Source organism: Lissotriton helveticus, chromosome 1_1, assembly GCF_964261635.1.
Source record: "Lissotriton helveticus chromosome 1_1, aLisHel1.1, whole genome shotgun sequence".
Lineage (NCBI taxonomy): Eukaryota > Metazoa > Chordata > Amphibia > Caudata > Salamandridae > Lissotriton > Lissotriton helveticus.
The window spans coordinates 1,982,207,215-1,982,231,774 of NC_136057.1; the positions used below are offsets into that span (position 1 = coordinate 1,982,207,215).

Sequence of the window (24,560 nt, forward strand, 5' to 3'; positions counted from 1 at the left end):
GTGGACAAAGAAAAGGGAGGAACCCCAGGGAAAAGGCACTGCTTCTGAATATTTACTAAAGGAACCAGAAAAAATGGAAAGGTTGTGCCCAATGAGAGAAGTGCTCGGAGGAGGTTATGTGCATGTCCCATGGTCCCGACAGGACATTTTATCATTTACAAATGATTTCCCAAAACTCAGGGAGAAACCTGTAGAGCGGTACAGACAAGTCGAAAGATTTGTAAAAGTTTCAAAAGTACTGTTAAAGGATTTAGACGGGTTGTTTGACATTGTAGTACCCGCAGATTATTGGACAGATTGTAAAATTACTATTGACTAGTGGTGAATACCCAAGAGACCCAAAGACAGGAACACCATCAGATGACGTGATGAAAAAGTATGATCAAGTCATAACATTTCTGAAAGGAAAAAGTACCCCCGAAAGAAACAGATTGGACAAGAATAGACAGAACTACCCACAATAATGATGAGTCAGTACACGCATATTATGAATGTCTTTTACAGGTATTCAAGCAGTACAGTGGGTTGGAAAGCATTGATACGATGGACATGACACATTTTATATATTGGTTTGTGACAGGGTTAAAGCCAGGAATTTTGCAAATGATTAAAGATCATAAAATCTAACAGGAACTCGACTGACCTAAAATGGCCGCCGCAACGCGGGAACATTTCTGCGCATGCGTCTGTCACTCTCACGTGACGTGATGTATTCTTTGCTTGGTGGAAAATCTTTGCTTCTGCACACTATGACTAAAGATGGTTGCTCTATGTTTTCATGTGCTAACCCATGCATTGCTGCTTTTACTAAATTGTTTGTTCTGCTTAACTCCTGTAGTTAAAATAAAGTAATGGGAATAGAGTAGAGATAAGTGGTATACAGTGGTATACAGTGGTATACCTCTATGACTCTTCCTGATGTGGATAACCTGGTTTTCAGTCTTGGGACCGAGGTGGGCGCAGTTACCTTTATGGTACTTTACCGCCCCCCCCCAGTCCATGCCCTCCTTCCCTGCATCGTTTATCGAACAGCTTGCCAGTCTTGCTACTTCTTCCCCACGTATTGTTATCGCTGGGGATTTTAACTACTGGTTCCAGCATAAGGACGCCGGTCCCCATGCTTCTGAACTGTTTGAAGGTCTCTCGAGCCTGAACTTTAGCCAACTAGTTACCTCTCCCACTCACAGTGGTGGTCACATACTTGACCATATCTGGGTCCATGGGGTGAAGTCCTCCCACCCGCTTACCACGCCTTGTGTGTGGTCTGACCACTGCCTTATTGATATTACCATCTCTGTGGTTGGTCAGATCAGGATTCCCCCGCGGGAGGGTGGCATGGCTCGTAAGTGGAAGTCCGTTGACCCCTCCAAACTGCTAACCCACCTATCTCACACACGCCCCCCTACCCTCAATAACCCTGACATCAACGAGCTAGACGGCCGAGTTTCCAACTGGCTCATATCAGCCAGCGACATCTTCGCTCCACTAACCAAGTTCCCTCGATCTCGCCACAGCAATTCACATAAATGGTTCACTCCCCATCTCAAAACCTTACAGTTGGAACTTCGCCAATCTGAACGCAGATGGAGAAGAGACTACTGCCCGTCAAGCAGAGATACTTATGTGGCAGCCCGCAATAAGTATAAATCCGCTATCTCTGCAGCCAAGAAAGCCTACGTCTCTGAGAGAATTTTATTAGCCCCCTGCAAGTCGAAGGAGATCTTCAGAGTTCTGGACGAATTTACCTCCGATTCCAGAACGCTCCTGTCTCAGGCTCCTACCCAGGAATCCTGTAATGCACTTAGCACTTTTTTTTTACAGAAGATTGTTTTGATTAAGGACACTATCCCGGTCACCTCATTGGGCGCTGACTCCGCTACTCCCCCTCATAATGCTCTTTCTATCACTCAGCTCCCCCCATTAGATCCTACATCCCTAGCCAGCTTGGCCGTTCGTATCAAGTCTGGTTCCCCTGACGACCACTGCCCACCTTCTATACTGTGTGACATCTGCCACTCCCTACCTGACTGCATCCTTCCTTTACTTAACTCTTCTCTCCTCTCCGGGACGGTACCCAGCTCCTTCAAGGAGGCCGTTCTAGTGCCTCTGTTGAAGAAGCCTGGAGCTGATCCTGCCGTCCCGGCGAACTATCGTCCTATCTCTCTTCTACCCTTTCTTTCTAAAATTTTGGAAGCCCATGTCACTGCCTGTCTCTCGAGGTTCATCGAGAGTTCCACCTTCCTCGAGGCCAACAAGGCCGGTTTCCGTCCTGGCCATTCTACGGAGACTGTGATCCTGGCCGTTCTGGACACCTTGAGAGATGGAGCTGACAAGGGTACCTCCCAGGCCTTGGTATTATTAGATCTGTCGGCCGCCTTCGACACGGTGGATCATAACATCCTTCTCCACCGTGTCGAACAGGCCGGCATCCAGGGCCTGGCGTTGGCATGGGTCAAATCCTTCCTTACTGGGAGATCCCAGTCTCTCAGCCTAGGTACATTCAGGGCCCCTAGGGAGCACCTGCCTTGTGGGGTCCCCCAGGGCTCCTCTCTATCCCCTCTTCTCTTTAATCTTTATCTTCGCCCCCTTCTTTTTTCTCTGAGGCAGTGGGACGTCACCGTCTTTAATTACGCGGACGACCTACAACTCATTTTCTCTCTAAACTCTCCCTCTGCTATTCCCACCTTCCAGGCAGTTATGTCCCATATCTTTCAGTGGATGTGTCAGAACCAGCTGAAATTGAACCCGGGAAAGACGGAGCTCCTCCTGCCGGGTAAGAACGCCGTCCACTGGGGTCCACACTTTTGGCCGGCAGAGCTTGGCTCCCCTCCTACCCCGGTAGCTTCGGTGAAAAGCCTTGGGGTCACTATTGACGCTGGGCTCTCTCTCGGGCCGCAGGTGGGGACGGTGGTTTCCTCCTGCATGTTCCAGCTACGCAGGATTAGGAAGGTGGCCTACCTCCTTACCCCCGATGCCCTGCTACAGGTCATTATGGCCCTCGTTCTCTCCCGCCTGGATTTTTCGAATTCCATCTATCATGGTTTGCCCAAATGTTCCATCTACAGGCTGCAAATCATTCAAAACCAGGCGGCGAGATTGGCCCTCGGGATACCGAAGTGGCAGTCTGCCAAACCCCTCCTCGTCAAACTGCATTGGCTCCCTGTCAGCCTAAGGGCCACCTTTAAGCTTGGCTGCCTCATTTTTAAGTCTCTCTCTGGTTCTTGCCCCGCTTTTCTGAAATCCCTCATCCAACCCTACTGTCCTTCACGCAATCTTAGATCACTTCACTTACATCTTTTGGTGGTCCCCTCCTTTAAACTCTGTAGATCTGGTGGTCGAAGATTCGCCGTCCTCGGCCCCAAACTCTGGAACTCTCTCCCTCTTCCAGTTAGGATCTCCGGTACTCTTATCCAATTCCGCAAATCACTAAAAACCTGGCTCTTTCCACAACCCAGCTAAACTCCCTCTGTTTCTTCTCAGCACCCCTTCAGCGCCATGATACCCACGGTGACAGTGCGCTTTATAAACACCCCCTTAACATAACATAACATAACAGTGCATTCACTTATTCTTTGTTCTAAACCTGTTGTTTTTGATTTTGCTATTAGCTCGTGTTTGGACCAATCAAGTGCAATGTTGCTCCATCTTGGGTCCTGCGACTGCGCATGTGCGGTGAACAACCTTTACAACGCAACTTTTACAACATAGTGCCTTTACAACGCGGTATTTACAACGCAAACCATTACAACGCATTGCGCTGGGGGGCGCTCTAGGATAGGGAATAGATTTAATTTACTATCCAACACCTTCCCTACTATCCACGGGGACTGGAGTTGGAATAGTAAATTAAACTATTCACTATCCAGCACCCCATAGCGCTATGCGTTGTAAAGGCATGCGTTGTAAATACCGCGTTGTAAAGGCATGCGTGGTAAAAGCATGCGTTGTAATGTCATACATCCCGCATGTGCTGAATTATCCCGAGTCCACAAGCCATGGCATTGAATGTGTGCCAGTGACAGTCTTACCTACTGGGAACCGACCTTATGAACTTCCAAGTGGAAGACAATTTGTTAAATTGTTTAACATTGTATTTACCATTAGAACATCCATTGTTGGGCGGAATAAAATGTATGGGAAAATAAAGTTATGGGCGGGAAAGATAATTTGCATTATTGAATCAAGTGACCTCATAACTGGTATGGTGTGATAACCTCTCCTCGTCTTTTGACCAATCAAATTGAGAGAATACACACATTTGTAACATTAGGGGGGGTACACTGCCCTGGAAAATGGTATAACTAAGGTAGGCTTAGCTAGTTAGTTTGTCCGACTTGTCCGAATAGCTGTCCTGTCACTGACTCAACGCACTCAATAGGCGATCGAGAGCAGAGGTGCTGTCGGAGCACTCTGTCAGAAGATTTGATAACCCAATTGGGGTTCTGGGAAGGAGTTTGATAACCCAATCGAGGTTCTGGGGAGAGGGTGTGATAACCCAATCGGGGTCTGACTGTTAGCTGCAGAGAGGGTTGCGATGTTGGTGTTGCACTTTAGCTGTGGGTGCCGGTCCTGACCTACGGGGGTCCTTTCCTGATCCAATTTGGTCCGTACCTATCCTTATTCTGATCTGCACCTATCCTGTCCTGTTGGCACCTGAACTATCGGGAGTCCTGTCCTTTATCCCAGCCCAAGGCCAGGGTTGGTCTTCACACCATTCTAGGTAAATATAAAGTTGCGTGGGTATGTTAGTGTACTGTTTCCCTTTCCTTACCCTTCCTATGTTTCAATGCTTAAAGAAAGTCTCGTAATATTTTCACATCATCTTGCTTTGATTATATTCATCCTAGTTGAACGAGCTTTGATTGACTTGGTATGGACTCTGACATTTAAGAATTTACATAGATAAAGTATTTAAATCTTTTCCCGAATATGTGGTTATTTTATAAATGCAAAGGTTTATTTTATTGCTTATTATGCTAACACCCTTGATCCCTTAGGACTCTAGGTACCGGTGACTAGGATTGGTAAGTCAATTGGTTTAGGTCATAAATGGTTTATTAGGAAACTTCTGATTAAGTGTAGGTTTACCTGTTCAAAATGTGTATGTGTTTATGGGCCCAGGTGAGTATGGTAAAACGAGCAGGTGAGCCTGCGCTCTATCAGAGTCCAACTGGTCTATTGGTCAAAAGGAAGCTTTCCATGTTCAAAAGCAATCAATTTATGGACTCTGACATTTAAGAATTTACATAGATAAAGTATTTAAATCTTTTCCCGAATCTGTGGTTATTTTATAAATGCAAAGGTTTATTTTATTGCTTATTATGCTAACACCCTTGATCCCTTAGGACTCTAGGTATCGGTGACTAGGATTGGTAAGTCAATTGGTTTAGGTCATAAATTGTTTATTAGGAAACTTCTGATTAAGTGTAGGTTTACCTGTTCAACATGTGTATGTGTTTATGGGCCCAGGTGAGTATGGTAAAATGAGCAGGTGAGCCTGCGCTCTATCAGAGTCCAACTGGTCTATTGGTCAAAAGGAAGCTTTCCATGTTCAAAAGCAATCAATTTAATATAGCCTTATAGCCCGCTGTAGCGGGCTATACGGCTATTAAAGGCCCGCTCCAGCGTTAAAGGCCCGAGCCAAAGGCGACGTCCTTTAACAAGGGAGCGGGACTTCATTAGCCGGTATAGCCTAGCTATGAAGTGCTATAAGGCTATTAGAACATTCTGCCACCAGGGGGCGCAATAGTGTTAAAAATAAAACAAAGGCCTCTCGAAGCTCAAGAGTATTTAAATCACTTCGAGCTCCGAGAGGCCTTTGTAAAACATTGAAATGTTGCTTTGCGGGCCTTTACCCGCCCGTAGAAGCACTGAGAACTCCATTATCTTCAATGGAGTGCTCCACATTCGAATGTTCTAATATCATGTACACATATAGAATTTTAACTATAATGATTTACCAGGGTATTTTCTCTTTAATCCATTACCTTTCATTTTAATTTTTTTCATTTTGAAATGGTGATAGATAGATAGATAGGTAGATAGATAGATAGATAGATAGATAGATAGATAGATAGATAGATAGATAGATAGATAGATAGATTGAAATTGCTACATATATCAATATCTAGAGTTTGTTTCGGATTTACAGATCCTTAAAACCACATACATTGAACAAAAACACATACTCGTATAAAAAATGAGAATTAAAACCAATAAACAATATTAAAATAGCATGAAACAATACATACTATGGATCTCAATATAAAAGTTCCTCAATAAGCTTAAAATGCATTCCTCATTCAACCTCACCTCCAGTCTTGAGCTTCCATTTGACGACCTAATGAGTTCCTTTAGTTCCATCAGCGACACATTTTGACGCACAACCTTCAGTGAGCTCTGGCCTCAACAACATTTGCTTCATAGAACTTGTAACTTTCTGATTTCCTTTTTACAAACACGCACCTACAAGTCCCAGTCCGAAAAGTGCCTTGAATAAAAAGCGAGTCTGGCTAGAGCTGTCAAACATCGGAGTAACTGGAAACAATGAAGGACACCATTACAGCAGCTCTGGCTCTGTAAAAGGTGATACAAAGTCAGGCCACCTTTCACCTAATGAACGGAATCTCCAAACGTGCTTAATAAGTGCGAGTTTTAACTTCATTTGACTGTTTACAAAACAATCCCACTCAAGAAACAGTAATCACGATAAATAACCCGGCCATTTTTTTTCAGCACTCTCATTCAAATCACCAAAAAACACATATTCCCTATGTACACTTTTTACACGACCCATGTAAGGTTCGCACGGACAATTTTAACTTTCTTTTTGCTGTTGTGGATACCTATAATCCACCAGCCCTTAAGCAGTGCAAGTAGCAAATTAAACATGTGCATGGTATATTGTGCAGCGACACTGTATGTTTGTGCAACTCCAATGCCAGCGCATGGACTCCAGGGAAACCTCTCCAATGACAAATGAATTCCGCAGAGAACAGATCTGAATGCTGGCCATGGACTCATTTGTTCCCCCAATAATGAGGAATGGCTTTTCCTTCAGCACGTCTGTTAGCGTTTCCATGGTGATTCTGACTTACCTCATTGCTTCTCGCAACGCTCCCCGTTCGCCGAGTGTTGTGTGTTTGATGTCATCAAAATTATTTTCAAGCTTCTCGCAGCCCTGTGGAGATAATAAAAAGGCCCACAGGTTAGTCTGAAAAATATATATGCTGCTGTCCATCTACCCATCAATTTTACCCATGTCCACGTACACACATTTTTTTTTAAGTGTTCATACCCATGTTCATCAAGTTTTTCATAGCGAGCAGCCGAGCTGCGAACAACACTTGAGTGATGTGCAAGAGTTGCTACCAAACCTTACTTCAGCAATTTAGGGTACACAATATTTCATCAACTTCAAATGTAAACAAACATTTGGATAGGCAACACTCTGATGGTGGCAAGCTGGGGTATTGGATATTATTATTATTTTTTTAAAGCTGCTGCAAGCGTATATACCCAAGAAATATATAGAAAACATTCTGCCACCTAAACATGGCTGCCATATGTTTGCAAGAAAAATTTAAAGTAATTTTAGCAGAACAGTGTGAGCGCTTGCAAGCAAGTATGGGTTCGTACAAAAGTTATAGAAACCCTTATTTAGGTTTAATGCACATCAAAGGACAGTATGATTGTATTGGTGCAAAGAAAATGTAGTGTTTAGCAGAAATACTGTAACCTGAAGACATTGACTAGACAAGCCAGGATGGATAAAAAGATAGAAGGATGAAAATGGAAAGAAAAATGATAATTCAAAGTACTGGACCACCAGCCTTGCCACTAAAGAGCTCTAGGTTGATTTAAACATGTGATCAGGAATCATTCATCATGTATGAGATCCAATGGTTGAAGTCGGCTGATCCATTGCCCCGTGCTATATACAACCATAAGCCACTCTTTTAATCAGTGGCGGCCGGCACAGTTAAGCGCAGTGAAGCGGGTCAGGGCACTGCAGGGGGGGGGAGCTGGCAGACAATGGAATAGGTATTATTTATTTATTTAGATATACCTATTCAATCGTCTGTGGACTTACCCACACTCCCACCACGCCCCACCCCCGCCCCAACCCCATCGCGTTTATCTGTGCCGGCTGCCGCTGCTATTTCTGTATATATGTATGCATTTGTTATTTGTGATATTTTTGTTACATAAGGCAGGCTGGACGGCTAGAGCAGTTTCTTAGCCAGACCAAAAGTGAAAGATAGGTATATCAGAAGCATGACCTGATGACAAAGACAAGTATGTACCATAGTACTCCTCTTGTACTCTTTTTTTTTATAGCATTTCATGCCTTTTTTTGGAACGCCCTGAAATAGAAATAAGATGGTAATATTCATTTATAATTAGTAAAAAAATAAAATAAGTCTGTGTTCTCTTTAAACTTTGCTAACATGGACTTGCATGTTTCAGGGCAGAGTAGCAAAGGCCCCAGCCCTTTAGGGGGACACCATTCATCCCAAGGCCAATACATATTTGTGAGATATGGAAGACTCAGTGGTCCGTCATCATATCGTTCAAGGGGTGATCATTTTGCATTACTCCACTGGATAACACTGAGCACTTTGAGAAAATGGTCTTGTGGTGCAAATACACATATTCAGCTTTATTGGTTTCACATTTTAAACGTTTTAAATAAAAAATGATTTGTTTTAATTATGTATTTGATACTTCTGGCACTAGCATTCTGGCAGTACTAGACAAACTGATTTTATAAATAGATGTACAAATGAAGATGTTTTCAGCTCACACAAAAAGACTCAAGAACTGACAGTCTCTTCTCAGCCGAACCTTGAAGAAGAGGTTTATTGGTTTAGGGGTAAAGCATCGATAGCCCAGGACAGAACAGACCGTTCTTTGCATATATTTTGCAGCGTTTAATTAGAAATCCTGTCACTGCTGAATGAACACAGTTTCTTAGGCGAGAGAATATTTCAGAAGGAAAATTGTACATTCTAAAAATGCATCCTCACTGACATCCTAGTTTTGTATTAAACTGAAACCACTTACTCACGGTGGTTTGGAGCGGATAGAGGTAAGGTAGGTTGCGGTAAGTGTCATGCTGGAGAGTTCGTTTTAGATTTGCTCCGGATCTGGGATGTATTATTATTTTTTTCCTAAATCAATATGCTTAGGGCCATTTTCAGCAACTGAAACGCTAAAAGGGCAATGATGGGCTTGATAATATGCTGTAGAGAATTCCAATAGAAGCCCATGGTAACCCCAGACCATGGGCTTCAATTGGAATTCTCATTGGCATATTATCAAGCCCATTATTGCCGTTCAAATTATTGCCGCTTTAGCGGAAGGAAACTGCCGCTAAAGCGGCGATAATGTTAACGCTGTTCCTTGATAATATGGCCCTCACTATGTAATGTTAGAATGTAGGGCTGTCATGAGGGGAACCTTGCGGAGTTTGTAAACGCTGCTGGATTAGACGGTTGCTTTGCTGTCTGCTCCTGTTGGTGGTTGTTTCAGGTGTCTTGTTTTCTTGTAATAAATCTACCTATTGGATCCACTGCTGTCTGCCTCTTCACTACATAAATGTGGCAATGCGCGGGAGAAGGTAAAAAGAAGGCACCACTCACCGATATTTCAAAATTGCTTGCGTTGTGCTGAAGACCCGTTTTGTTCGTGTTGTAATGGCTGATCCCCGTTTCGGATGTATGACGTTACAACACAAACTATTACAACGCATACTTTTACAACGCAACTATTACAACGCGAGTACCTTTACAACGCATGTTTTTAGAACGCATACCATTACAACGCAAATGAGGTAAAGTAATTTAAAAGTACCATTACAACGAAATCCAATATATCGCATACCATTACAACGCATATATATCGAAAAAAAAATATATATATATTTTTGTGATATGAAATCTAGCACGGGATGCAGGGAAAATAGGGGTTTTGGGTGGGGAAGTGTATTAAAATTTAGTAAAAAACTATGCATTAGATGTCCGAATTAAAGCTTATTTTCATTAATTAATACTCGAGTATTAATATTAATACTCGAGTATTATATAACGAAAACGAAAACACAAATATATATTAGGTTTTCAAAAATAAATTCAAAACAAGACCTACAGAAAATATATATATTTAAATATTTTTTTGTAATATAAAATCTGGCACGGGATGCAGGGAAAATAGGTGTTTTGGGTGGGGAAGTGTATTCAAATTTAGTAAAAAAACATGCTTTAGATTTCCTATTTACAAGCATATTTTCATTCATTAATACTCAAGTATTAATATTAATACTCGAGTATTATATAACGAAAACGAAAACGAAAACACAAATATATATTAGGTTTTCAAAAATAAATTCAAAACAAGACTTACTGAAAATATATATATTTAAATATTTTTTTTGTAATATAAAATCTGGAACGGGGTGCATGAAAAATAGGGTTTTTGGGTGGGAAAGTGTATTAAAATGTGTTAACAAACTATGCATTACGTTTCCAAAATACAAGCATATTTTAATCAATTAATACTCGAGTATTAATATTAATACTCCAGTAGTATATACCGAAAACGATAACTAAAACAAACATAACCTAAACATATAGCAGCCATTTTAGTTAGGGAACATAATAAAATAGTCCTATCACTATTTCAACCAAGAAAACACCACAACAATGCAAACAAAATGGAGGGCAAAACGGAGTTAAAAACGAAAACATACACTTTTTACTTACTAACTATTATTTATATGTTTCCACATTAAATAAAACAATATTAAACACTTTTTAAAACGCACCTTTTGTCGAAATTATCGAACACAATCACACAAACATATAAATACCATGTAGACACCATCTTAAAATCAGTTGATTATCAACTCGCAGAGAGAGCAGACGCCTGAACCTGACCTTCTGACCTAGTGAACCTTCACAAATCAAAATTTATTTTTTGACACATTTCTCTAAGTGAACAAGTAAGTTTAAAAATCAGAATAACCATGAAGTAATATTTCTAAAATAAACACGTATTAATATGTAAAACGAATATATTTAATTTCCTTATTATTAATGTGTTCTTGTAAAAAACGTTACTTTCTGATATAGAACGCAATCAATTAGAACAAAGGTATTATTTATTTTATTAAATGTATAAGATACTAAATTGTCAAACCGCAAGTAAAATCTTTATTTTGTAAATATTTGTAACCTAATAACCAAACTTACAACAAAAGAAAGATCTCATAATAAAAAAAATTTAAATCGCATTTCACACAAAGACATGCTCTTAAAGCCACTGATATCGAGTTAGAAATATTGTAACTACCACAATAAATCGTACTCTTAAAAAATAAAGTAAGCGCCAAAGTTACAGTTATCAATTCTACAGAAAAACTAAAATAATAGATTTTAATTTTTAAACAGTTCTGAGAAATAATAACATTTCAACATGCGCAAAAAAAAAATGTATATTTAAAAATATTTCTCTTTTTAGATTTAATCAGAATTTGATCACGAGAGCCTCATCAAAAACATCACCTTCAAGATAGTCACCTTAAGAAGAAAAGTACACCAATCTACAAAGGTACATATAATCGAAAAACAACATAACAAACTAATAGATATAGTAGAATTAATTATAGGATGGTGCAGCATTAATCAAAGTGATTGTCAGTGTAAGGGTGTAATTTACTATTCGAACTCCAGGAAGGTGCAGCAGTAGGGAAAGTGATGGTCAGTGTAAGGGTGTAAATTACTATTCCAACTCCAGGAAGGTACAGCAGTAGGGAAAGTGATGGTCAGTGTAAGGGTATAATTTACTATTCCAACTCCAGGAAGGTGCAGCAGTAGGGAAAGTGATGGTCAGTGTAAGGGTGTAATTTACTATTCCAACTCCAGGAAGGTGCAGCAGTAGGGAAAGTGATGGTCAGTGTAAGGGTGTAATTTACTAATCCAACTCCAGGAAGGTGCAGCAGTAGGGAAAGTGATGGTCAGTGTAAGGGTGTAATTTACTAATCCAACTCCAGGAAGGTGCAGAAGTAGGGAAAGTGATGGTCAGTGTAAGGGTGTAATTTACTATTCCAACTCCAGGAAGGTGCAGCAGTAGGGAAAGTGATGGTCAGTGTAAGGGTGTAATTTACTATTCCAACTCCAGGAAGGTGCAGCAGTAGGGAAAGTGATGGTCAGTGTAAGGGTGTAATTTACTATTCCAACTCCAGGAAGGTGCAGCAGTAGGGAAAGTGATGGTCAGTGAAAGGGTGTAATTTACTATTCCAACTCCAGGAAGGTGCAGTAGTAGGGAGAGTGATGGTCAGTGTAAGGGTGTAATTTACAATTGCAACTTCAGAAATATAGAAATATAAGTCAAACATAGTATTAAAAACAATATTTAACTGCATCAACAACATTGTATAATAAAATAACATTGCCTTTTCTTATTTTCTTTTCTAAAACTAATTCACAGCAATCTTCTGTGATAAACATCCTGAAAGTACAGAGAAGCCAAGGAGAAAAAAGCCAACCAACAAAGCAGATAGAAAATCTTAAAGAAGACAGAAAAGGAAACAAGTACTAATCCAAAGGTAAATATAAAACATACTGTGAAACAATGCAATTTCAACTCCAAATAAGTGCATCAACAGAGAAACAGAATTATAACAAAAGAGTATTATTTAATATTGTAACTCCAAATAAAAACTACTGTATGGAAAGTGTAGGATGGTAAAGAGATGTAATTTAATCTGGTAAGTCCTAGTAGGTGCAGCAGTATGGAAAGTGATGGTCAGTGTAAGGGTGTAATTTACTATTCCAACTCCAGGAAGGTGCAGCAGTGGGGAAAGTGATGGTCAGTGTAAGGGTGTAATTTACTATTCCAACTCCAGGAAGGTGCAGCAGTAGGGAAAGTGATGGTCAGTGTAAGGGTGTAAATTACTATTCCAACTCCAGGAAGGTGCAGCAGTAGGGAGAGTGATGGTCAGTGTAAGGGTATAATTTACTATTCCAACTCCGGAAATATAGAAATATAAGTCAAACACAGTATTAAAAAAAATGCTTAACTGCATCAACAATATTGTATAATAAAATAACATTGCCTTTTCTTATTTTCTTTTCTAAAACTAATTCACAGCAATCTTCTGAGATAAACATCCTGAAAGTACAGAGAAGCCAAGGAGAAAATAGCCAACCAACAAAGCAGAAAGAAAACCTTTAAAGAAGACAAAAAAGGAAACAAGTACTAATCCAAAGGTAATTATAAAACATACTGTGAAACAATGCAATTTCATCTCCAAATAAGTGCAGCAACAGAGAAACAGAATTATAACAAAAGAGTATTATTTAATATTGTAACTCCAAATAAAAACTACTGTATGGAAAGTGTAGGATGGTAAAGAGATGTAATTTAATCTGGCAAGTCCTAGTAGGTGCAGCAGTATGGAAAGTGATGGTCAGTGTAAGGGTGTTATTTACTATTCCAACTCCAGGAAGGTGCAGCAGTAGGGAAAGTGATGGTCAGTGTAAGGGTGTAATTTACTATTCCAACTCCAGGAAGGTGCAGCAGTAGGTAAAGTGATGGTCAGTGTAAGGGTGTAAATTACTATTCCAACTCCAGGAAGGTGCAGCAGTAGGGAAAGTGATGGTCAGTGTAAAGATGTAAAATACTATTCCAACTCCAGGAAGGTGCAACATTTGGTAAAGTGATGGTCAGTGTAAGGGTGTAAATTACTATTCCAACTCCAGGAAGGTACAGCAGTAGGGAAAGGGATGGTCAGTGTAAGGGTGTAATTTACAATTGCAACCTCAGAAATATAGAAATATAAGTCAAACACAGTATTACAAACAATATTTAACTGCATCAACAACATTGTATAATAAAATAACATCGCCTTTTCCTATTTTCTTTTCTAAAACTAATTCACAGCAATCTTCTGAGATAAACATCCTGAAAGTACAGAGAAGCCAATGAGAAAAAAGCCAACCAACAAAGCAGAAAGAAAACCTTAAAGAAGAAAGCAAAGGAAACAAGTACTAATCCAAAGGTAAATATAAAACATACTGTGAAACAATGCAATTTCCACTCCAAATAAGTGCAGCAACAGAGAAACAGAACTATAACAAAAGAGTATTATTTAATATTGTAACTCCAAATAAAAACTACTGTATGGAAAGTGTAGGATGGTAAAGAGATGTAATTTAATCTGGTAAGTCCTAGTAGGTGCAGCAGTAAGGTAAGTGATGGTCAGTGTAAGGGTGTTATTTACTATTCCAACTCCAGGAAGGTGCAGCAGTAGGGAAAGTGATAGTCAGTGTAAGGGTGCAATTTACTATTCCAACTCCATGAAGGTGCAGCAGTAGGGAAAGTGATGGTCATTGTAAGGGTGTAAATTACTATTCCAACTCCAGGAAGGTGCAGCAGTAGGGAAAGTGATGGTCAGTGTAAGGGTGTAATTTACTATTCCAATTATAGGAAGGTACAACAATAGGGAAAGTGATGGTCAGTGTAAGGTTGTAATTTACTATTACAACTCCAGGAAGGTGTAGCAGTAGGTAAAGTGATGGTCAGTGTAAGGGTGTAATTTACTATTCCAACTCCAGGAAGGTGCAGCAGTAGGGAAAGTGATGGTCATTGTAAGGGTGTAATTTACTATTCCAACTCCAGGAAGGTGTAGCAGTAGGTAAAGTGATGGTCAGAGTAAGGGTGTAATTTACTATTCCAACTCCAGGAAGGTGTAGCAGTAGGGAAAGTGATGGTCAGTGTAAGGGTGTAATTTACTATTCCAACTCCAGGAAGTTGTAGCAGTGGGTAAAGTGATGGTCAGAATAAGGGTGTAATTTACTATTCCAACTCCAGGAAGGTGCAGCAGTAGGGAAAATGATGGTCAGTGTAAAGGTGTAATTTACTATTCCCACTCCAGGAAGGTGCAGCAGTATGGAAAGTGATGGTCAGTGTAAGGGTGTAATTTACTATTCCAACTCCAGGAAGGTGCAGCAGTGGGGAAAGTGTAGGATGAAAAATAATTTCAAATATTAAAGTACATATAACATTTTGTAAATATATTTTTAAACATAAACATATATTGATTATTTTTTCTAACTTTTTCTACAGAAAATGACAAGTCAAGCAACAGCAAAATATATCAAAACCAGGAAAGGAAACAGGTTATTACAACATTGTGGATATATATATTGCAATGAAAGGATAAGTGAACCAAGGAGACATTGGAGATGTGTCCAATATTATTCAGCCCGTTGCAGTGGCAGAGCGGTTACTGTTGGAGAAAATGTTATAAAAACAACTGAACATAACCACTCTGCCTCTGCAATGGAGATTGAAATTCGTGAGACCATTAACGAAATGAAAGATATTGCATCCACCTCCAATGCCACACCTGGTTCAATTTTAAGAGAGGTTGCACAGCATGTCCCAGGTCATGTTGCTTGTAATATGCCAATTATTCCTAATTTGAGACGAATTATCCAAAGAAAAAAGCAGGCAAGTAAGACTCACACTGAAACTCCACAAACTTTTGCTGACACACATATTCCTGATGAACTTTCTATCTCTTTCTCCAATGAACTCTTCTTACTGTACGACAACCAAAACCCTCTGAAACGTTTACTAATCTTTAGCACTCCTCGCAACCGTGTGAAATTAGAGAATACTGAAATTTGGATGATGGATAGAACGTTTAAAAGTACCCCCCATCCATTCACTTAAATTTACAGTATTCATGCACAGATTCAAAATAATGTAGTACCCTTAGTATATAGTTTGCTACCTGATAAGCAATCAGCAACTCATACTGAATTTTTGTCAGTAATTAAAGAAAAAACTTCAAATAAAAGTCCTAGGAAAATCATCGTGGATTTTGAATTGACTATGATAAATGTTATCACCAAAACGTACTCAGATACGCAAATTCAAGGATTTTTTTTCATTTTTCGCAGGCTTTTTGGCGTAAGTTACAAAAAACATCCCTAGTTACTGATTACTGTACAGATAGCAAACTACAAGTAGAATTAAAGAAATTAACTGCACTTTGTTTTGTACCTCCTGAAAGTGTAGATGAATAATACACTGCAATTTCTGAATCAGATTATTATATAGAAAATGAAGATAAATTGGCCCCCTTGTTAAATTACTTCGAAGACACATGGATTGGACATCTAAGTAGATCGGGTCGCAGGAGAAAGCCACGTTTCCATGTGGAGTGGTGGAACTGCTACACAACCTGCTTAGAAGGAGGTGCAAAAACAAACAATGCCATAGAGGGATGGCATAACTCCTTCAACCATACAATTGGAAAACCACACCCCAATTTCTACTCATTTTTACTAACTTTGAAGAAGGAGCAAAGTTATCAAGAAAGGAGAATTGCACAAACTTTGACAGGTAGTCTAAATCCACGTAATTCAAAACAATCTAAGGAAATGTCTGAGAGACTATTGGCAATACTTCAACAGTTTTCGTTGAGTGTGGCATTAGATTACCTGGAAAATGTTGCTAACATATTACATTTTTAAACACATACACCCACCTTACTTGCCTGCTTTTACCGATGTTTTTTTTCAATATATTAATTAAATTGGCTATTTTTTTTGTTTAAATTTTTTTTGATAAATTACAATCGGGTCGACCAACCATATTTTCTTTATTTTTTATTAAAAAAATATATTTTTTATTTCCAATAATAAATATTTTGGAAATATTTAACATATTTTTTAATTTACAAATTAAAAAAATAATATTTTTTTTATAAAACATCAATAATATAAATAATAATTTTTTCAAATACATTTTTTATATTTTAAAAAATTCCAGAAAGCATTTTGAACATAACGTTTACTTTCTTTAATTCCACCTTTGCACTAAATATTTCTCAAAGTTTTTTTTGGTATTATTGCAATATATTCTGCTGTTTTTTTGTTACTTAATTTTTTTAAAGGAATCATCTTCTAATTATTGAAGATCAAGGTTCCAATGTATATTTAAAAATATACAAAATATTTTATTAACTACATAATTTCAAAGTTTAAAACAACTAATTTGCAAACTCCCTTGACAAAATCTATCAATCAGTAATAGAAACATGTATATGATATTAAATTCACTATCAAATAAATGTCAAAGTGAAATTGAAAAACCATATTTGAAAAACGAAACTTCCTAACTCCGTTAAATCTCGCTAACTAATAGTTTTCATTTTCTTTTCATACCCTACCTGAAATATTTCTTACTATGTAGCTCATTTAGAAATGAATTTTAAAAAACCAATGTAAACAACAATCGAATAACCTAAAACAAATCTCCAATTAACCAGACTTGAAAATAGAAAACAATTTATCTGTAGTAACACAAAAACCAGCATGTTTATACCTTGATATAACCAAAGAACGACTTTGTACGATACTGTCATCTTTTATTTCCAATTTATTTCATCAATACTGTACTTTTTTTTTTTAATTAATTATTTACGTTCAAAATATTTTCTTCTATAATACTTTTACATATTTAAAACAACGTATCCTTTTACGCATCTATAATTACGACCCGACAAAGGCATATTCAATTAACATAATCGGCGACATGTTACAAATTGTACAAAAACATCAAATTAAACTTAGGCAACCTCTCCTTATCCTTACGTTACAATATTTATATCCTCAATGTTTATATTAGCTATTATAAAAGATATTAAAGTTTCCTATCTGAACGCAGATCAGCTTCCAGCTACTTCCTCCAATCGATGCTGTTCAAAATGGCCGCTTGCGTCGACGTAGACGTGACGACGTGATGCAAAACAACTAAGATCAAAAAAGGACTATTTTTCCAAGATTACATTATTGAAAACTGTAATATATGTTTAAAATATAAATCATTTGTGAATTAATTATTAAAAATATGTATTAATTCCAATAAAAAAAGAAATGTTTTTATTATTTATTTTAAATAAAAATATATTATTAAACAATAAATACACTCATTCTATTTTTTACTATTCTCTATTTTACATATGTAATCATAATTACAGTTTTGAAAATAATATTTATTTTCACTTACCTTAATATTATATGTATTTGCTTGTATTTCAGCCTCTTTCCTTAAGTATAACGACTTTCAAAAGTATCACGCGGGATGCTATGGAGAAGTTATCGAAATAAAAGAAGGACAAATGACTCCATAGAAATCAATGATAAAACGTGGGAAAAAATAAATCTTACTTTTTTATATTAAATCCTTTTTTTTTTAAATGGATAAATATTTTTCTAAAACACTCAATTATACATTAGAGTACTTTTAAAATATTATATTATTTTTTTTAAATATATTTTTATCTATTTATAAATCAATAACTTATTTATATATTTTTTTAAATAATATTTTTACATTCTCTCTTCTAATATTTATAAAGAAATACTTCAAAAATATTATTTTATATTATTAGTATATATTTATGAATTATTAACTTTTTAAAAGATTTTTTAAAATAATATTTTTACATTCTCTCTTTTAATATTTATAAACAATTACTTCAAAAATAATACTTTATATTTTTACATATTTAAATATTTTATTTATATTTATTTAAATCAAAATATTAATTCTAAAATACTGTAAATATATTAATTATTATTTTTTATAATTAATTTACGATATATAAACATATTATAAACATTATTTTTATATATTTATAAATTAATAATTTTATTAAATATTTTTTAAAATATATTTTTACATTCTCTCTTCTAATATTTATAAAGAAATATTTCAAAAATAATACTTTATATTTTTACATACTTAAATATTTTATTTTTATTTAATTCAAAATATTTAAATTTTTATTAAAATTAAAATACTAAAATACTCCATCTAAATTTAATCTATCAATCTTATATTATATTATATTTTTTCAAATAAACATTATTTTTTATTTTTTATAATACATTTACGATATAAAAACATGCATTGTAACAGCACTTGCGTTGTAATGGTAAGCGTTGTAGAAACATGCGTTGTAAAGGTACTTGCGTTTTAATAGTTGCGTTGTAATAGTTGCGTTGTAAAAGAAATGCGTTGTAAAAGTTGCGTTGTAATGGCTGTTCCCCGTTTCTACTCATGCCAGGGTCGTCGGCTCATTGAACTATGTCATCCGACTTCTGGTAGGATTTATATTTTTAGATTTTGCGCTTCCTCTGCATTTTGGTCGCTGTACTACACGTGTGTAAGTAGTGTTAGTATGCGTTTATACTACCAAATGCATCATGGTCCTAGGGAGGGAGACCTCTCGGGCGCAGCCCATACAATGTCCCGGGGTGTGAATTCGCTGGACATTTGTGTTTGCTATTAGAGGGTGGTGCATGGCTTCCACCCTGTGATAGCAAATACGTGTTCGCCTACTTGAAGCAAGAGGAGGAAAACCTTGTATCGCTGTAATAGAGGGGATGCGGATGGTAAAAATGGAGAGAAAAGAACAGAAAAAAAAACCTGGGTCTCACCCGTTTTTTTAAATGAGACCCGTGGTGGGTGGGTAATGTTCCGTGGCTCATCCAATTATGATATTTCCGGGTCTCTGTAGGACTGGGGATCTTAATGCCACATGTAAATTAGGCGCAGAAGGGCACAGAGACGTTTTGCAGCCTTGGGGAGCGCCACCTTCCCGGGTATTGTTTACAAATTGTTCGGGGGGTTCGAGGCCAACTGAAGTCCGGGGATCGCCACACTCCGGGTCTTTATTTAAATATGCAGGGTGGGCCTCGGCAGTCCCTGAAGCCTCAGTGGTCCTAAGCAGTGCCTTATTTGTCCTGTAATCACACAGACAGTACTTATGGTGTTATGAAGTGATACACTCATAGAACTCTTGCAGTTGAATAATTACCCAGGCTTCATTTGCCTAATAGTCAGTTAGATTATGTTTGGTAGGTGCACTCTAATATTAAATAATGTTGTCCCTAAAATCTCCTATAAACAGATAATTTTCACAATAAATAATAGACAAGTGTTGTCAGAAAAAGAAGACCTATAATCTCAGTTCTTTGTTTATTTGAAAAAAAAGTAACCTTTATGAAAACAGAAATTAATAGAAATGTAACTTTAATATAACAGTATAATAAAAAAACGTGGGTTGGACTCCAGTGAAAGCAGCGTAGGAAACCTGCAAGACAAAAATGAAACATAAGTAAGTGTGCTATGTGGAAGGGGTAAAGAAAGGTAGTCCGAATGAAAGGACCATAGTGAGAATGTAAAGGAGGGGGAGTGGGTGGAAGGGAGAAGGGGAGGGAGAGTCAAAAGAAGAGAGGGAGGAGGAAACAGAGCGTTAGCCTATTGCACCCAGCCCTTAGTGTTTACCCTCTGTCACCAGTTTGTCTAGGACGCTGGGGTCTGCGAGAAAGAGTGTGGTTCAGCAAGTCCTTAAAATTAAATACATGAGGCCAGAGATTATGGGCCATATTATGAAGGAAGGGCAATAACATTATCGCTGCTTAAAGCAGCGATAAGGGGTTGATAATATGCACTTGTGAATTCCCATAGAAGCCTAAGTTCTGGTGTGAATCTGAGCTTCTATGGGAATTCACAAGGGCATATTATCAACCCCTTATCATTGCTTTAGCGGCAGTTTCCTGTTGCTAAAGTGGTGATAATATTATCGCCGTTCTTTGATAATACAGTCCTACATTATTAGCTACTGGAAAATCGCTTGCATGCATCTGTGCACCCAGGTTGCTGCACCCCTTCCCCCGCATTGTGCTCAATTGTAGGTCTTGCACACCGAGGCTTCACTGCTCACCTGCCACCACTGATGTGTCCCACGACGTGTTGGTGCAAGCTCCTAGTCCGGGGGTACATTTGTATGGTAGACCAGGTCTCCAGTCGGGGACGGTGTCTTGATACCACGATTTAATGTGTCAGAATGCCAGGGCATCATTGCGGGGTCAGCTCCCACTCCGCCCTTGTTGTGGCAAACAATGGAATGTCTGAAAAGGGAGAAATAATTTAATGGTGGAAACATCTGGAGGTAAATGAAGGTTTATTTCAAACTTGATAGAAAATAGGAGTTGAGTGCATCATTCATTTTTGAAGTACGATCTACCAACTGTTAGTGGTAATCGTGGTTCAAAGAGGAGTTGGAGTGCAGGCAAATACACAAGGTTAAATATTAATATGTTATGCCAACGTTCACACAGAAAGGAACAGAGCGCATGCTAGAAGCATAATGTGCATGTGTAATGTAGTGGCGGGAGCCTGTGTGCATGTACACTTAGTAAGGAGTCACTACATTGTCCTAAAAGCCAATGCCACGTGTCTGTAGGGCAGCACTGCTCACTGGCTCAGGTCTAGAGTATGGTCCAGCAGGTACTTAAAATTAGACCGATGTGACTGAATGTCGTCAGAGATCACATTATTACGCACGGCAACATTGCTTTTTCGCACGTGCGCACTCAGGGTGATGCACCCCACCCCTCCCGCAGAACCGCCCTCAACAGGTGTCTGTAGGGCAGCACTGTCCGTAGGTTCAGGCCTACCTTATGGTACAGCAGGTCTTTAAAATGAGACAGAGATGTGACTGAATGAGGTCAAAGATCACATCATAACACATGGCAATATCGCCTATTCGCATGTGCGCAGTTTGGCTAATGCATCCCACCCCTCCCGCAGCACCGCGCTGATGAGGTGTCTGTAGAGCACAGCTGCTCGCTGGCTCAGGCCTACAGTATGGTCCAGCAGTTCTATAAAAAAAAAGAATGAGGTCAGAGATCACATCTTACACATGGCAATATCATTTGATCGCACCTGCGCAGCCAGGCTGAAGCACCCCACCCCTTTCACCACATCGCACTCAATTGGAGGCCCTGTGCACCCAAGCCGCTCTGCTTACCTGCTGTCATTGTTGCGTGAGCAAACCCTACGGGCAGCAGTGCTCACAATTCAGATGAAGTGTTGATTGCAGGAGAGTGTACACCTCATGGATCCCTTTCGTAGACGACGGGCAGTAGGGCTCACAATTCAGAACCCGTGTTGATTGCCAGGATGGTGTACACCTCATGGATCCATTTCTATATTTTATAGCGCATAGTGATATGCGAGGTCGATGCGGCATATCATTTGAGGTAGTGTGGAAGAAGGGGGAGGTGTGGTTATCCTATTTATATGTACGCAAAGTGGGCTGGGCTTGCATATGCCAGGCCAGCGTAGGGGTGTTGTTAGACCTGGCACCATTGGCGTGGGTCTCCTTCCATTTTTGCTGTTGCCTCATGTATTTTTGCTGGTGTTAGATGCTGTGGGCACTGTGCCACTGCTGTCCAGTACCACAGTGCAAGTGCTCTCTATTGTAAATTGATTTATTAATCAGTAGTTCCATGTTTGGCTATTTGGTTTACTTGTCAGACCCTAGTACAGTGCACGGAGTGTGCCCAGGGCTTGTAAATCCAAATGCTGCTGCTGGGCTTGCAGCACTGGTTGTGCCACCCACAGAAGCAGCCTTGTAAAATGTGTCTAAGGTCTGCCATTGCAGAGCCTGTGTGCAGTCTGGTACTGTCATGCTGACTGGGCAAGTGCACCCCCTTGCCAGTCCCTAAACCTTTCCTTTTCTTCATATCAGTCACCCCTATAGTAGGCCCAAGGGCGGGGTGCATTGTAAGTATAAAGTAGGATATGCCCAGAGTGTGTGGCATGTCCTGATAGTGAATTACAGCCATTTTTGTTTTTCACTATTGCAAGGCTACCTGTTCTCCATAGGCCAGAATGGGCAGTTAGGTTATTCCATTCTTATAATCCTATCTGCCTCAGAAAACATGGTGGAAATTCGAGTTTAGCATGCCTGGACTCAGAATGATAAAATACATCTTTTAGTGAAGTTGATTTTAACATTCTGTTTTTGAAAAAAACACTTTTAGAAAGCAGGTATTTTCTTGTCTAACCTTACCCGCCTGCCTCTGCTAGGTTGTGTATTCCTTGTCTGGAGTTTGTGAGTGACAGGGCTGGGGGAATCCAGGAGACAGGATGAGTAAGCCCAGTGGTGATAGAGAGATCTGCATCTAGATGGGAGGCAGGAGTTGCACCTGAACCTTGAATAGAGCTGGGCATGCCTTCCACAATGCTGGCTCCACCTCCTGGGGTGCCGCTAATGTCTCTGCCCTGCACACTGAAAGAAGAGAAGGAGTCCTGTCAACAAAGTGCTCCAGGGCTGTACTTTCCTTCCACAATACTGGGTCCACCTCCTGTGGGAGTCTGATGTTCCTGCCCTGCACTGTGAAAGGAAAGGAGAAGTCTGGTAAACAGAGTGCTTCAGAACTGGTTTGGACTGGGCAAAGACCCCTCTCCCCTCAGAGAACAAAGGATTTTGGGGTATAAATATTGGGACCCTGATTCCATGAAATTAGATCACTTTCGGACTACAAGAAGAAACCTTTACAGAGGAGAGGAACCTGAAGAGAAAGTGAGGAGAGACTATTCCTAAGCTGAAGTGCTGCTTAGGGGATTGGCCTGCAGTGGTTGCCTTACTGACAAAGGAAGGAGAAAGGAACATAGTGTACTTTGCTTTCAACTTTCAAGCATCTCCAAGGGCTTGGAAAAGAGCTGGCCACCTGCTGAAGTCTCAGGGACAACAGACTTCACCCCCCAGCTCCCCAGAGTTCTTTGGAAGTGCCTGCTGCTGTTTTGGGTCTTCTGTGGGACTGCGTGTCGCAAGGAGCTGGAAGCGCGACTCAACGAAGAAGCGTGTCGTCGTCGCTGCTGCTGCCATTGCATTTCTGAACAAGGGTGTTACCGCTGGATTTGTCACACTGCACCTCATCAAGAGAAGCATCTCGCAATGAAGAGGGAGCGTGTGGCCGTGCCTGCTGTCGTACTTCTGAACAAGGGTGTCGCCGCTGGAACTGTGGTATTGCACCGCAACGAGGAAAGCGCCTCGCATCCCCCGAGAAGCGCGCCACAGTTGGAGCTGCTGCCATCGCATTTCTGAACAAGGATGTAGGCGCTGTAGTTGTTGCATCGTGCGGAAGCTTCACGCAAATGTGGGAGAAGAGTGTCACAGCTGAAGCTGTTGCCGTCGCATCGCTGAACAAGGGTGTCGCCGCTGCAGTCCACACATCGAACCGAGAACTTCTTGCATAGCCGGAGAAGCGTGCTGCATCTGGAAGATCTTCATGTCTTTATTTCTTTGCACCAGAACTTTGCCACATTTCCCTCGCTGCAACATTACTTGTTGTGGAAGCGCAATGCATCGTAAGGTACATTGACGCAAAGTGCTGCATCTTAAGAACTGAACTGAACTAAGCTAAAACTACCATCTTAAAGTAATAGTATTGTTTATTTTTGTCGTTTATGGTCTTTTGGTAAATCTATATGAAGAGTACTTATTTTTTATATAAAACCTGCCTCTGAGATAAGTTTGTCTGCTCGTGCCAAGCTACCAATGGGGGTGAGCAGGGGTCATTTAGGAGTGTAATAATATCTAGGTATGGTTTGACTCCTGAACTCTATAGACAGAGGTTCAGGAAGTGCAAGAAGTTAGAGAACAGTACCTGGGTGGAATATGT

At 39.4% G+C, this 24,560-nt stretch overlaps 1 protein-coding gene across 2 annotated transcripts in view; it reads right to left on the reverse strand.

Moving 5' to 3' along the window:
• The window catches only part of DPYD (dihydropyrimidine dehydrogenase), a 3,662,673-nt gene that overhangs the window by 3,098,748 nt on the left and 539,365 nt on the right, over positions 1 to 24,560 (reverse strand). For both annotated transcript variants that reach the window (XR_013594885.1, XM_078644210.1), the window contains exon 3: positions 7,098 to 7,180. Coding sequence is in view for 1 of the 2 variants with exons in the window: in XM_078644210.1 (XP_078500336.1) it covers positions 7,098 to 7,180 (83 nt within the window). In the remaining variant the exon portion in view is untranslated. The remainder of the gene's footprint in view (positions 1 to 7,097; positions 7,181 to 24,560) is intronic.